This window comes from Tripterygium wilfordii, chromosome 12 (genome assembly GCF_013401445.1).
Source record: "Tripterygium wilfordii isolate XIE 37 chromosome 12, ASM1340144v1, whole genome shotgun sequence".
NCBI lineage: Eukaryota > Viridiplantae > Streptophyta > Magnoliopsida > Celastrales > Celastraceae > Tripterygium > Tripterygium wilfordii.
The window spans coordinates 833,540-849,909 of NC_052243.1; the positions used below are offsets into that span (position 1 = coordinate 833,540).

The window sequence follows — 16,370 nt, forward strand, 5'->3', positions numbered from 1 at the left end:
TCTTCCCTTCCTATCACAATTTCCAATGTCCATAGCATGCAAACAAGAGCAAAATCTGGTATCACAAAACCTCGGGAATTTTTTTCTCTTGTTGCCACAGTTGATTCAGTAGAACCTACTTCTTATTCTCAGGCAGTTAAAAATCCAAAGTGGCAATCAGCCATGGCTGATGAATACAATGCACTCATATCCAATGCCACTTGGGATTTGGTTCCATTTACTATCGGTATTAACATTGTTGGTTGTAAGTGGATTTACAGGATCAAATACCATTCTAATGGTTCGGTTGAGCGGTACAAAGCCAGATTGGTGGCTCAGGGTTGTCATCAAAGACCCGGTATTGATTATCATGAGACGTTCAGTCTTGTTGTTAAACCCACAACTATCCGCACCGTTTTATCTATTGCTATTGGAGCTAACTGGCCAATTCGGCAACTTGATGTCAAAAATGCCTTTTTACATGGTCATTTACTTGAGGATGTTTTTATGAGACAGCCTCCAGGCTTTGTACACCCAAAATTTCCTGATCATGTCTGCAAGCTTCGAAAAGCTATCTATGGACTCAAACAGGCACCTAGAGCATGGTTTCAGCGCTTTAGTAATTTTTTACTTGCTAATGGTTTTCACTGCAGCAAATCTGATACTTCCATGTTTGTGAATCACTCTTCCTCGGGTACTTTGGTCCTCTTATTATATGTGGATGATATTATCCTCACTGGCACTCATTCTTCAGCTCTACATACTTTTATTGGCATATTGTCAAAACAATTTGCTATGAAGGACCTTGGTGATTTACATTACTTTCTTGGCCTTCAGGCCAACAGGTCTGCACAGGGACTACATCTCAGTCAGGAGAAATACCTGACGGATTTATTGCATCGGTTCTCTTTGGCCACAGCTAATACCATTAAGACGCCCATGATTAGCAAGACCATGTTATCTCTGCTTGATGGTGACCTTCTATCAGAACCTACTCTTTATCGAAGTATGGTTGGTGCCTTACAATATCTCACAATCACTCGCCCTGATATCGCCTATGCCGTCACTGTTGTTTCTCAATTCATGCATGCGCCTCGTACATCTCATCTACAGGCTGTCAAGCGAATTTATCGGTATCTCAAGGGTACTCCGCGACATGGTCTCTTGATTCGTCCTTCTAAATTTTTCACACTTACAGCATATACTGATGCTGACTGGGCTGGTTGTCCTGATAGTCGTCGATCTACCTCGGGTTATGCTATTTTTCTGGGTCCTAATCTCATATCTTGGCGTGCTAAGAAGCAACCCACTGTGTCTCGCTCCTCAACTGAGAGTGAGTACCGGGCTGTTGCCTATGCTGTTGCTGAAACAGTTTGGCTACGCCAATTGCTTCGAGATCTCAAAATTTTTTTGTCTTATCCTGTCAGGGTGCTTTGTGATAATGTCAGTGCTACTTACTTGACTGCCAATCCTATCTTTCATGAGCGTACTAAACATATTGGGGTTGATTATCACTTTGTTCGGGAGCGTGTCTTACGTAAAGACATTGTTGTTCGCTTTGTTCCTTCTCGGGAGCAATTGGCAGATGTCTTTACTAAAGGTCTTTCTGCACCACAGTTTACTATGCTTCGAGACAATCTGTCCGTAGTGTCCTTACGTTCAGATTGAGGGGGCGTATTAGCGTCAATGTGTACAAAGGGTCTTTATGTAATCTTATATGATATACACACTTATATATATATATATATATATATATATACAATGACAGACACTCATTTGAGTAAGCCAAACATAAAAATCTTCACTAAGATTGAACCTTTTTCTTTCTGCTCTCTGAAATTAGAACTGGGTATTGCGAAAACCCTAAAACCGTTGCTGTGTTATATATATAGGGTATTGGATGAGTTATCTTCTACTAGTATTGGGAGAATTTGGCGTGTTCTGTAAGTAAACTTTATTTCAAACCTAACCACAATTCTTCTCCAAGGCCAAGTCCAAATCCAAGGGCCAACAAGAATAATCCACTTGATCAATGAAGACCATCTAACCCCAAAGTTTCCTATGGGGCCTTGCACTTATTCAATCATGTTTAGTGTTGAAGAGTGAAGAAGATTATAATGAGGAGCTCATCTTTTCTAGATCTAGCCAGATAAGAACACCATTGATGTCTTTAGGAATTTTTATAATTTGATTTCTTCCAGTTAAATTGGCATCCTCTTGAGGATCACATCCAATTCACTCTTGTCATCCTCTTGAGGATCACATACAATTTTTGCCTGAAAAACCTGCCCATTATTGGTATAGATCAATGGCAGATTGGCAGTTCTGCAATTTTCTTTCATCTATGTATAACATAAATATGCATCAAATGGGATTGGGATCAAACCCACATTTCAAAATTGCAACTTCTTTCTTTTGTGTGACAGAGAGGCGGTTGGAAAGTATTCTGTAGAGGTGAGGAAGATGAGCTTGTGAGTTTTGGACTGATTGCTGAAGGATTAGGACTTGAAAGTGGGTACTTCAGGAATGAACTAAGCCAAGCTCTGCTGACGTCCTTAAACCATTATCCGCGGTGTCCGGGTGTCCGGATCCAAGTTTAACACTGGGATTGCCCAAACATAGTGATGATATCCTTAACACAAAAATTAAGGACTCCAATCAATGTAAGCATCACTCTGTAATTATGCAGATATATAATCTGTCAATTGAATACAGGAGAATGTAGAAAAAAGAGAAAGCAGAATAAGTGTTTTCAATTGAGAGAAGTGAACATCATCCAATTGATGGAATCTTAAGTCAAGCCTTCCAAGTAATAGTTAATCAGAACTAAGAATCCAAGTTACTTTCTGTATAATTTAAGCAGGCTTGTTCAATCTGCAGACTGAATTCTGGCATACAAAGAGCTGAATCAACACCAACCTTGAGGCCATCTATTCTTGGGATCCCATTTAGGAAACCATCTTTTCTTCTTTGCATTTGAACCTAATGTAGCCTTATCTTTCTTCCCAAAAATCAGCTTCCATAAAAGACCTCTATTCTTGCTGCTTTGTGCAGTAGCAGATTCATATTTAGACGCCTCAGTCTCGAAGTAGTGCTTAAATTGATCATCTGAAGATAGGAAGATTTCATCACGAGTGCGAACAGAGTTGAGCTTTAGGTACCTTTGTTCAAGTGACTCCTTGGGTAGTTCTCTTGCTAACAAAGGAGAAGCACCACCCCAGTTGTTTGTGCTTGAACATGGGTGTTGTGGAGTTCTAAATTCCAGCAACTCTCTTTGCCTCATCCGCTTCGTTCTGCTGCACCTCTCTCTTTCTCGGATGGTGTCTGATTCTTCTATATATAAAAGGGAAGCCATTTCAGATGTTGAAAGAATGGAAAGAACATTGTTTTTGCCTAATATTTTGTTTGTGTCACTTGAATACATTAGTCAATTCCAACAAACAGCTATTTACTAGTGTTTGTACAATTGTACCATCTTGTTCTTGTTTATACGCAATGGAAAATACTTCCAAACTTCATTGGATTCTTCTCCGAGGATTCTTATTTAACTAAGTATAAATATATGGTCATCTGAGAGTGATTGGTGGTAAAATGACCAAACCACCATAGTACAAGAATATAAGCTAGCAGCATTTGGGGTTATAAATGAAGTATTACTTTACAAATCAGTATCAATGATTTCAATCAAGGTCTAAGAGAGACAATAGTAGCAGGTGCAAGGGGTCTGTTATGGGAATTGACTCAAAAATCAAAATTAATAGGAGGTCTGCAACTTGTTGAAGACAGAACAAGGCGGCAGATTCGGGAGTTTAAAATGCAGACGTCAAATACTATGAACATAGTTTACGTAATCTGATGCCAAATACTGTATATAACCAATATGCATATGGTGGGAATCATGACAAAAAAGGAGCTAAAAGATTTGACAGTCTCTAAATTAGACCTGATTAGGAGTTTCTCCAACTCCTAACCAAGCCGATCTTGCTTTTGTTGGTAAAAAAGAAGGTAAACAACTCTTATACACATAAATCATGTCTACATCAGAATAGACTATAGTCTATAGAGTAACAAGAATGTTACCCACTATTTTCCATTCCACCATGCATGAGTATCTTTCAAAAATCCAATGCCAAATTTCTTTTTGGAATTTTAATTAGGACATGATTCCCACACCATGCAAGTGTAACTTATGCAGATATTGCATTAACAACGATGTAGAATATATGCATTTTGTGCTTCAAATATCAGCTAAAAAAAATGCAAATGGGCACATATATACATGCAAGCCCACATAAACATGGCACTTGAATGTGCAGTCGAGGTGTTTAGGCGATTTAAGCCACACCTGCTTATGTTTCTTGTTCAGATGGGTTATTCATCTCTTTATTTCCTAGCAGAAGCTGCCTTCAATTATGGGTTGAGTACTCATGTCTATGTACCTTACCGACATATCTTAGGCAGTCTGGTCACCGGTGATATTTCCTTTTGTATATCTTCTTGAGAGGTGCACAGCACGCTATAAGCATGCATTACATATCTAGCCAAAAGATGACAGTAGTGACGTAGTAGACTAAAGGCATATAAGGGTTTTACAGTAAAGTTTATTTTCCTTTCTTGCAGAAGTTTAAGGCTGAAAGCTGACATTCCCATTATTGGCAGAGATATTCTTGGTTTCTCTTCCAGCGTACGTAGGGCAGTCAATATATTGGTTTTTCTAACAGTGAAGAAAATTTGAAGACACAGAATTTTTTGAGAAGCACTTACAGTTTCTTTGCGGTGAAAACCAGGGCTAGCTTGACCCTTAACATGTACTTCATGAGCATGAGATACACATCCCCAACCTTCGTCACAGCGATCATTAACACCATTCAATCGCTGACATTTATAATTGCAGTCGTTCTCAGGTAAGGAAGCCAAAAGACTACATATCCATCGCTTGATTTCTTCACCACCATTGGTCTATACTAATTCTTGTGTAGGTTGGAGGATGCTGATATAAGGAATGCTCGTGGAATAGCAGAAGTCCTCGGAACATTGATATCTTGTATTGGGGCTATCATTATTACTTCTTATAGGGGACCAGCAGTGCATAGCTTAGAGGGTTCTCCAATCCACATAAGGAGCAGCAGTAATGCTCATGAAAACTGGCTGAAAGGTTCAATTCTAGCAGTCGCAAGTTGCATATTATGGACTTTCTGGTACATTATGCAGGTACATAACGCTGCTTCCAACAAGATTCTGATTAGGAAGAAGTAATGAAAATGAGTACAAAAATATTGTTAAGTCATGTGTACTTACAGGCATTTACATTGAAGAGATACCCTGCACCACTTTCACTGACTGCTTGGGCAATCGGCTTTCTTTACAATCTTCATACAACATAAAGCTTCTGCATGGACGATTAAATTCAACATCAGTTTCTGGGCCATAACGTTTTCTGTAAGTGGATCTATGCATCGAATTTGAATGAGTAATTGCTGCAAAATCATGTTCTAATACCGTGTGATAAAAATGTCAGGGAGTAATAGGTAGTGGTTTAAACAACTATCTGCAACTATGGGCCACCAGAGAAAAGGGACCAGTCTTTGTAACCATGTTTAATCCTCTCTCAACAATAATCGTGGCGATCCTAGCATACTTTCTTTTGGGCAAAATTCTTCATATTGGCAGGTAAATCGAAGTTCATATATTCACACTCTCAGAAAAACTGCACAAGTGCACTGGTGGTCTGGTTCTGTGTTTCTTATACATATCAGCTTCTTCAGCATACTAGGAAGTGCCATTGTTATCATCGGCTTATATTTACTGTTGTGGGGCAAAGGCAAAGATCAATATGTCAACAAGTCCCAGTTACCATCTTGCGCAGCGAAAGATGTGGAGAAGGAACTCAAGATACAAACTGAGGCTTTGGCAGAAAGGGAAATGCCATGTGAGGAAAGACATGCATAGAATTGCTTCTAGAAAATGCATCAGTGGAGCAGAACTTGATCAACATAAGAAGTTATGCAATACATCAATACTTCTAATAAAGTGAAGTGATTATTGATGAAGTTGGCACTCCAAAAGTTGAATATCACCGCTAATTCAATCAGAAAGAATTTCCATATATCCAGAAGACTGGACAAGTTTACAAAACAGAGACCAACTTTCAAATCGGTTAAGAGCCACAACATCTATCGGGATTCTAGCTAAGCGAGTTCTGGAGTTTACATGTAAGCATTCCTGACTGTACATTTGTATACGCATTGGCTAGTATAAACTAAAAAAAGTTACATACTATAAATAAAAAGGGAAAAATATGAGCTTTCCCTCAAGAGTGAATCTCAGAGTAATCCCAACAAAAAAATTAGCATCCTTGTTACTTTGCCTCCTCAAGCCTTGAGCGTATCAACTCAGAATTTGACATTTTATTGATGCTGCGGACAAATATCATAATGGTAAAGCCTCAAGTTATTTGAAGAAAATAATATATTCAGAAAAATTAATTTTCATGCGCATTACCAATAAAAACTTGTTGCCTGACTTCAAACAACAAAATATCTGAAAATGAATAATGACTCACCGAACAAGTAAATCCCCACTGGATGCCAACTTTTCGGTGATCCATTCAGGTGCTAGTTCCAGCAACAATTTCAGCTGCTCCTCAACTTCTCCTGTGGACAAAAATCAAGATGACTTAGCCCAAATTGCACAAATTAAGAAATCTTCCAATTCTCTCATTTGGTTATAATTCATATCTTACTTCTATCGACAATATCACAAGGGTTTGCAATTATTTTGTGCATAAGCTCCTCTTTTGTGATTACGGATCGTCCAATTGACTGAAATAAGAAGTGAATCATGTTGAAGAGCTTAGGCAGGCAGGCAATCATTTGTCGCCGCCTCTTTGCTTGTGAGATTGCTGGATCCCGCTCCTCTGTAACCTTCCTCTCTTTCTCTCTTATCTGAAAAATAGAAGATTGTAATTATATAATTAAAATAATTATAGTCGAATACTTACCAGCCTTGCCAACATCTTCTACTATGGATAAAGAGAAAATTATGGGATGGGCTTACCGATTGAAGAAGACTTTCAGGAAGAATATCATGAATATCATCAACAACTGAGATGCTCTCAATGTCATTTATTTGCTCCTCAAGCTTCTCATTCTTCACAGGAGTGTCAAATTTTAATGACCTCGTACGGGGTGGCCGCCTGACTAGTTTGTCTTGTGAGCAGATAGAATCATCATCTGGGCTCATATAGCATCTCTTAGGCGGCTGCAAAGTGGGTGTGGCTGTCATCAGCCTAGCAGGCGTAGATGCAAATTTTGCAGGAGTTGATTGGTTGTCATCTACTTTGGCAATACTGCCATCATTCTTTTTTAAGTCTATTGCCTTTTTTGGAGTTGCAGACACGAAGGATGAAGGCAAGCAAGCTGGAGAGTCACAGACTTCAGAAGATATCCCGCTGCCAGTAGACTTGGACAAGATATTAAGTGTGGATGTAGTACCAGAATCGTCGATTTCAATGCTAGAGGATATTTTGCTGAAGCATGGCTCTCGCGCAAGCGAGACTGGATCCGGGATTGAAACCTTAGATGACTTCAACCCGGTTTTCTCTTTATCCTTCTTCGAAACCATTTGAGAAAAGTGCCTCCGGAAAGAACGAGTTAGATGAGATGCCACAGATGATTGCTGAATTTCTGGTGCTTCAGTTGATGTGACAACAGACGAAGCTGACCCAGGGTCTGTAAGTTCGTTAGGTGATCTCGATGTCTCCGTGGATAACGATAAAGTGTGGGGTCTAGTAATATCTGAATTCAGAACTTGCTTTGACTGATTGAAGGGCTCTGGCAGTGTTGCCTCTGGAATATCTTTCCCCTGAATGCATAAGAAGGGTGTTTGAGGGCTCTTGAACATTCAAAATAGACGAAATAACACTTAAATCCATAATCAATACAACAGCAGGCAATCCAGCATCAGGAAAAATATATACCTCAGGATGGGCTTTATAGAAATCAAGAAGCCTGCCACGGAAGATCTTCCTCAATTCTATATTTCTACTCTCCTTCGACTTCTCATCAAACTCCATTGCATCAACATTTACTGATACATGGAGATCCGGTTTCATACAACTGGTCCGCTCATCAAACTTGAGCACTCTCTTTATCTCAATTGCCTCCGGTAAAATATACTTCAATTGAGCCAAGTGACCACGTGAAAACCTCCTACAAACATCATAATTAAGAAATGAGAACATAATATTCTAAATCCAATTCAACCACACCACATTTGCACAAAAGAATGCATGGAATACAACAAAAATTGAATTATCAAAGCAATGATGAATATAAGAATATTGTTATATTTTCTAATATCAGTTTTCTATGTAACCAGATAGAGGATATTGCTTATAGGGACACTGCATCAACAAAATGCTCACTTTCCAACATTATTTTATTTTTCTCAGGAACCAAACAGAAGACAGCAAAAAATCAGAAGTACAAGCTTTATGGAGGATAAGATGCACACTCATTCATCTTTTGTTTTCCTCGGATTAGTTTTTGTCAGCAAACAAATAAGTGATATAAACTGAAGAATTAAACAAAAGTACAAAATAGTACCTATCAGTCAAACACTCGATTTTGGGGAAAATATTGGTGAAAGTGGTCATCGAACCCTTCAACCTTAGCAACCGGATAGAACTATCCAAGCAATCAAAAAACTCAGCCAACATCTCATACCTGCCAAAAAAAAACCCCTAAATTTATTACCACAAATCACCAAAGAATCAAAAACAAACTCAACAAAAATAAACGAATCGTACTTCGGTGGTAGTTTGGCTGACTCATCGATGGTCCTCTTAGGTTTAACGACAGAGGGTGTCTCATCAGGCCATGAAGCGATCTGCCTCCGTACTGGTTTGACTTGGTCCGTTGGATTGTGCCGAGACCGTGTTTGAGCGATCTGACGGATCTCCTTAATAGAGAGCGCAACTCCATGATTCCGGCCACGGCGAGGGAGCGGTGCCGGTTGCTTGTCTGGGGTCTTGAGCGAGCTTAGTGGATTCGGGCTCTGGACCGATTGAACTGCTTTCTTCTTCAGATTCGATTTCAAAGGCGTCGACAGTGAAGAACTCATCGCTTACACACTCAAAGACGGAGAACGGTGGAGTTCACGTCGATTTGGGGCTAGGGTTGAACGAAAACGAAGGGTCACGTATTTATGGGACTTTCCTTTGGCGCGAATGCTGAGCTGGTTCTCGCGCCACGTGGACTCCCGCCAAATAGATCCGTTGCCTCCCGCGGAATTCGTCGGGGCGTGTTTGGAAAACGGGTTAAGGTAATACTGCTTCAACGTAAGGTTACACTCTTATTCCGGGCTTGGTTGCATCTGGGCCTCATAATTTACTGGGGCGGTGAAGAAGGCCCAGCCCAATTAAAGCCCAAGTCCAAAATCCAAGTTTTCGACGGAGGAGAGGAGTCGCCAAAACCCAGCCGGCTGGCATAATTCCGATTACGAGGTGAAGTGTGCGAGGTTCTTCTTCTACCCAAGGAATATAAAGAACGAAGTATTCACCTCCACGTCTCCTTCTGATCAATCGCACAAGACAATCAAAATATTAATCAAAATAATTCTCGCAAAAATCTTCTTTTCTTCCACGCAACAAAACCCCTCTCTTTTCTGGGTTTTCTCTGCAATCAATCCTTTCTTCAACTTCTTGATCCATATCCTTTTGTTTCGGATTCTGGGTGATATAAATTTTACTGGGTACCATTTAATTTCACAGTTCGTTACCTGCGTTTGATTGTCTGTTCGCTTAATCGGAGCTATTCGTTGGTGGGCAGCAGGTAATTTCGTCTTCTGTCGCTTATGCACTGAATTTTTGGATTTTTTGGCGTGATATTGTACCACATTTTTTTCCCCTTCTGAGAGAAGGAAGTTTTCGGGGATGTTTGCAATATCTTTCTGTATTCTGATTAGTATCAACATTTGAAACTGACTTCAAACTCGCCAAAAATATGATCTTTTTGTTTGTGGCAAGGTGTTTTATCAGTCTTGGGTAGGTCAATAACTTTTTATCTATCCCTTCTGATTATGCTGAACTCTGCTGGGAGAAAGATCCAGTTTTTATTCTTTCTTGAAAATTTATCCTGCCATATTTAGAAGTTTTGTGTTGACTAACTATGACGGGCTGATTACGTGTCCAAAAAGATGTATTGGCTTCTTAACCTTAACTTGGTGCGGTCTTGATTACGTTGGCATTTTTTTGAACTTCCAAACTCTGGCATTGCTTCGCTTGCACTAACTGTTTAGAGTATATCGGTGCTGAAATAGAATTGATTAACTCTAGGACTGGATGTGAGGAATGGACAGGTACTTGCTGGATGATTTGCATGAGGGAAAAACTAAAATAGGTGAAGCTAGTTTCAATATGCATCAGACTGTAAACTTTGAAGACAAGCTTCATTTTTTTTAAGGTTAATAATTGGATGTGCTGGATTTATGTTTTGTCTTCTTTTGTATTCCAAAAGAATAAAAATATTTTTCTGTGTTTTGAAAGCCAAACTGTTTAGCTAAAAGAAGCTGAAGTTCATGCAACTTAAACAACTTTATTTATTTACTTTGGTTATTTATTTTCTGTTGGGGCTGGTGGGTGGGGGTTGTGGCAGTCTTCAGGTTCTGATTATTATTGTTTCTCTCTTACTCTTTATTGTATGTGATCTTTGTGAATAAATGCTGACAGAAGGGGTTATTGTTTCATTGTTCTCACAGAATCTTAATTTAACAGACGACTGGGGAATGGACTGGTTGTTTTTGCATGCTGAAATTGTTTCTGAATGATGTTCAGTGGCAAAAGGGATTCTATTGCTCTCAACATTTTCAAATGGAAATGGAGTGGTGAATCATCTTTGAGGACAGGATTGCTTCAGGATGTGCCTCCTGAGATTGAGTTGTCTGATTATGGAAGGGTGCCAAGTCCCAGAAGTGAGAGCCCTTCTGGGCTTCTTAATGGTGAGAGCTTGAAAGTGGAACCGATTGCTGATTTGGACTTGTTTTTTGAAAGGATATACAGCTACTACTGTGAGAAAGGGCTTTGGTGCATTATCATAAAGTGGATAGTTGAGCTGCTGAGCCTGGGTTTCACTATTTGTTTCTCCGGATTTTTCTTACTATTTGTTGATTGGAATGGTCTTCGTAATGCAAAGTGTGGCTTGGATGCAATCGAATCTGGAACTAAGCCTTGTGATCTTGCTAAAGAAGCTCTTCATCAACACCCACTAACCCCTCTAACACTTTCCAAGACCATTATTGTTGTATATTTGGGGTTATTTTCCATTTATTGGATCTTCTGTTTTTTAAGGTTTTTTGCTCAGTTAAAGGTCACTCTAGGAATCCGTCACTTCTATTACAACAGGTGAGTCTAAATTCGATCTTCTCTAAAAGCATCATCAAAGCATAAGTTTTGGATTTGACGTGAAACCCTCTTGTTTTATTGACAAGTTTGATATAAATCCAACAAATAAGCTTATCATCTTTTTTTTTCAGTTTGCATGTTACGGACAATGAAATTCAAACCATGCCATGGGCAACAATTCTTGAAAAGGTTGTTCAGTTACAAAGCACACAACAGCTCTGTGTGGTGAAGGATCTTTCTACACATGACATCGTGATGCGCTTGATGCGGAAGGAGAACTACTTGATTGGGATGCTGAACAAAGGGGTGCTTGCTTTCCCATTCTCTCAGTGGGTCCCAGGGATTGGTCCGACCATCAGATGTGGTTCTAATGGAAAACAGTATCGCCTAATACTAACAAAAATCCTTGAGTGGACCTTAAATTGGTGCATCCTACAGAGCATGTTTGATCGGTATGCTAACTGTTTCTTGAATATATTTCTCCATAGATGAATTTTTCCAATTTTGCATATATGTCTGATATTTTTGTGATAGATTGCTATTGATTGAGTGGAATAGCAGCAATGGGTTTTTTAAATGGTCTATTCAAAACAAAGTGGGATGGTATTTTGTTGATTAGTTAATAAATTCATGTCATGAAATTTTTGATGGGAGAACTTTAAATTTTGTTGTTTATTCATGTGTATATTATTTGTGTTGATAACATAAATCCTAAGAACATGGCACCAGCCCTTTTTACTGCTTTTTTTCTTTCTTGTTTCTCATTAATTTTCATTGGATGGCTTGATCATTAGATTGTTTGTTGGATATATTATCATTTTCTGACTAGTCTTCCATCTTTCTTCAGAAACTTTTGTGTCAGAAGGGACTTCGTTTCTAATCCTAAAACATTAAAGAAAAGGCTTATGGTAGTTGGCCTTGCAATGCTACTACTTTCTCCATTTCTTGTTATATTCATGCTGGTGTATCTTTTCTTGCGGCATGCTGAACAATTCTATAATCATCCAAGTACGGCATCATCCCGAAGATGGTCGAACTTGGCAAAGTGGACTTTTAGAGAATTCAATGAGGTATATTACATCACTTATACTTGTATTATTTCAAATGCCTTTTTTTTTCTTTTTCTTTCTCTTTCTGGTGTAAAATCAATGTGGGATCGACTGTCAACTGTCAAGAGTCTCCATTTTGTGCAAAAGTTGAAATGTAGGATGTTTAAGTTAACTGCAGAGCCTTACTTTAATACTCTCTGTTCGTTGGCTATTACATGAGGATGTCAGATGTATATGGTACTCTTTGTTTCCTCACGCATGATTCCCTGAAAACCACTTCTTGGTTACAGGTTGACCATTTGTTCAAGCACCGGATCAACAACAGTGTTGTGCATGCTATTGATTATCTTAAGCAATTCCCTTCTCCTATCATATCAATAATTGCCAAGTTTATCTCTTTCGTGTCTGGTGGCTTCGCTGCTATTTTGCTCATCATTGCATTTCTGGAGGAATCTCTGCTAGAAGGCCATGTAATGTCTACTTGATTCTACTCTTTTCTTAGTATATTGTTGATGACTGTTGTTCTTATTGTTATCTGGATCTTTTTAAATATTTTTGGGGTGGTTTTGATTACAAAATGTGCAGCTATTTGGTCGCAACTTGCTTTGGTATGCTGCTGTTTTTGGAACTATAACTGCAATCAGCCGGGCTGCAGTTATGGATGAGATTCTGGTCCTTGATCCAGAAGGTGCAATGTCAATGGTGGTCCAGCATACACATTATATGCCAAAAAAATGGCGTGGGAAAGAAAATACTGAAATGGTCAGGATAGAGTTTGAGACTCTGTTTCAGGTAATCCTGCTGAAGAATCAGTCTCACATTTGCTATAGAACTACTAGGATGTTTTAATGTAACAAATTCTCAAGTTACTACTTCGGTGTGCTCAGGTCCTCGGAGTCTTAGATTGTTGTCTGGCCATGTCCCTGTTTGAATTGGCTAATATGCTCTAAATGTCGCATTCCTTCCCCTCCCCACAAAAAATGCTCGTAGTTTTTGTCAGTTGACAGTGTTGAACTGAAAACTGCACCAACTTGCTTTAAATTTTAGTATTTGGTGGATGATGATTCTTTCAATTTTCTATATGATGCAGTATACTGGAATGATGTTGCTCGAGGAGATGGCTTCAATTTTCCTTACTCCACTCTTGCTTCTGTTTGTGGTCCCTAAGGTTTTCTTTCATCTCACTGACTGAGCAGATATCTTTCCTATATCATCTCTACTTTTGCGCCATGTTTTTGAGAGGCACTGATTTTCCAATTCAATGACTTTTTTTGAACTATGTATTCTATATTTATTTTCCAGCGGGTGGATGACATATTGCAATTCATTGCGGATTTTACAGTGGATATTGAAGGTGTTGGTCATGTTTGCAGGTTAGTTCGTCCAATTTTGGTCCTTCGTCTGGAGATTTAACAATTATTGCCTATATATTCTTTTTCTCAACACTCATGGAATTCATTTCTGTCACTTATATTTTATCAGTTTTAGTGCCTTTGATTTTCGAAACCATGGAAATAGCAATTATGGTTCTCCATCTCATACACCACGAAACCAGAGGAGTTCCCAGGGAAAGATGGAGAAATCATTCTTGAGGTATGACTACAGCTATCAACTTTCTGAATCAATTTCTTGATTTTCATGACAAACTATATTATTGTACTTCTTATCAGAAGCTTGAGCTACTTCTCATATGTTTATAAGGTATCCTTTCACTAGGAGTTAATGTGCTCTCGGGCACTGCTGAGTAGAAAGGCTAAACTTGATTGAGACACATTGCACATATTAGGCACAGTTGGTCTTTGTCAGTAAAAACTGTTTGGATCCCTTGTATAGTGGTTCTGTTGGCTCGGGCATGGGATGGACCTCCTTCCCTGGTCATCTGGTCCAGTTAGAAATAATAGGTACAATATGGGATTTTGGCACATATGATGGCGGAGCTTGCCGCACGGCTTTGACCAAATCAAAATATGTGCTAGGAATAGGTTTAATCTACTGGAACCTGGCACAGCCCAAGATTGAATATGTTCAGTTTAATTTTTCAATTTTTTTTTGTAATGTAAACCTTCTTGGTGGGGATGTGAACTATAAGTTTTGATCCCCTGTTCTTGTGGACTAGGAGGTGGCAACGTTACCACCTGAACTAGGGTCTGTTCCCCAGGGAGGTTTACTTATTCATGTAGTTCAATTCATCTTTGATATAATATTTTTCGGGCTCATATATGGATATACCGCCCATAAATTGTTCAATCACATCATTCGTTTGGCTTCTCTGGTATTGTTTTGGGAATTTTGTCCATATTCATGTCTATTTGCTCCATGTGCACTTAAAATGTATTTATTCCGCGTTTTCCACAGAGTTGGGATGGAGACCCGACTAGACTTTAAAAATATGGGACAGGATGTATTTTTCTGGAATTTGTGTTTGTTCCCCCTCTATTTGTTTCCTGTCTTGAAAATTGGGTGAAGCATTGGAAGAAAGCTTTATGTTATTGAAATTATTTCGCGTGGTTCCTTGTCTCATTTTATGATAATTCAATTATGGTTGCAGTTTTCAAACAACCTATCCTTCATGGGAAACAAACATCCAGGGAAAGCAATTCTTGTTAAATCTTCGAACATTCAGGGAGCAGAAGTTGCAAGGACTGGGGATGAGACATTTATATTCCCCTCCTAGAACATGGCGAGGAAGCCCTCACTTGAGAGATCGTGGGGACAGAAACAGCACATTTTCAAGGGAAATGCCCCAGTATATTCCCAGAACTGGCTATCAGTTGGGATCTTTGTGGCTAATTGATGCAGATCAAAAGAATCACCCCTACCTTCTCGATTGGTATTACACCTCTCGGCCTCATCAGTCGACAAATTATAGTAGAGATCCTCTGAGGGAACAAACCGAAGTCCCTGGGGAACATCCTGGAGATTATTGGACGCCACCGAACATGACACAAGGCCACAGAAATTATGAAGATTACTGGGGTCACCATAATGGAGATCGATCAGAATCCCATATGGGGGCTTCTACATCGGGCCCTTTGTTCCGCGAGAGCATACTTCAGCATCATGATTCTGGCAATGTAGGACAACCTACTAAAAGCCATTGGTGGGCTAGAAGTGGCCCAGTTGGTGGACATCCCCGAGCAAGTTTTCTTGAGCCTCCTGACTTCAACCGGTACACTTCTGATAAGCATAGTGATAAACTTTCTGATAGAAGCTTAGAGGAGCATGATCAAATCTTGGACTGGGGGAGTTCATACAGGTTATCACGGACTTGCATGGACGGCCTTGACCTCGAGGCGGGTGGTGATATTAGTCTTCCATTTGATGATGTCTATAGCAGACCTCCTGAAACTCCAACCATATACCGGGATCCCTCACGCTTTGAGTGACCAATTATCTCTTTATTGCTTAGGGGCTCGCGTCTTCAGATGTATGAATGCAAACGGGTTTCCATGGCTGGAACATGCCTTGTTTTACTTGGCAAGGAGGAAACTATATTCTTTGATGTATATAAATTCATTGTGAAGTTAGGTTCTCTGTAGGCCTCAACTTGATGGCCTACCTTACAGAATATCATTGGAAGCAGCCTTCTGAAAGTGTAAAAAACAATTCCTATCCATTGATCAGATTTCATTCCAATTCTCAAATCTGTTTGTATATATCTGGATCTGTTTAACTCTCTTGATTGATGTTCTTCTGTGTTCTTTTGAAAGTCCAAAAAAAGAAGGATGTTTGAACAACTTCATATTAGTTTAGTGGTTGTATCATCGGATTTAGAGGTGAAAGATCCCTCGTCTCTCAGGTCATGTAGTCAAGCCAGTGGGACGTAATTTCTTAGGGTTTTTTGGATTTCATAGGTCAATGGCACGGGTTTGCTTTCTGATAGGGTTAAGAATCCTATTCTAACCTCGGTCCAATTTTACTTGCACATTGGGCTTCGACCC

General features: G+C 39.3%; 2 protein-coding genes and 1 pseudogene across 2 annotated transcripts; 2 read left to right on the top strand and 1 right to left on the bottom strand.

Annotated features, from left to right (window-relative positions):
* Positions 1-3,732: 3,732 nt before the first annotated feature.
* LOC120011200 lies at positions 3,733-6,255 on the top strand (annotated as a pseudogene).
* On the bottom strand, positions 6,062-9,210 carry LOC120010880 (CDT1-like protein a, chloroplastic). Its single transcript, XM_038861785.1, has 7 exons — positions 8,789-9,210; positions 8,586-8,705; positions 7,958-8,189; positions 7,036-7,842; positions 6,722-6,923; positions 6,542-6,632; positions 6,062-6,395 (listed from the first exon to the last, which is right to left on the bottom strand). Exons 1-7 carry the CDS (start codon positions 9,100-9,102, stop codon positions 6,338-6,340), a joined length of 1,824 nt encoding a protein of 607 aa, XP_038717713.1. The 5' UTR covers positions 9,103-9,210; the 3' UTR covers positions 6,062-6,337.
* A 251-nt stretch (positions 9,211-9,461) lies between these two features.
* On the top strand, positions 9,462-16,130 carry LOC120010879 (autophagy-related protein 9-like). Its single transcript, XM_038861784.1, has 10 exons — positions 9,462-9,812; positions 10,738-11,380; positions 11,512-11,832; positions 12,228-12,450; positions 12,720-12,899; positions 13,015-13,221; positions 13,520-13,597; positions 13,732-13,802; positions 13,912-14,022; positions 14,978-16,130. Exons 2-10 carry the CDS (start codon positions 10,803-10,805, stop codon positions 15,813-15,815), a joined length of 2,607 nt encoding a protein of 868 aa, XP_038717712.1. The 5' UTR covers positions 9,462-9,812; positions 10,738-10,802; the 3' UTR covers positions 15,816-16,130.
* The last annotated feature ends 240 nt before the right edge of the window (positions 16,131-16,370 follow it).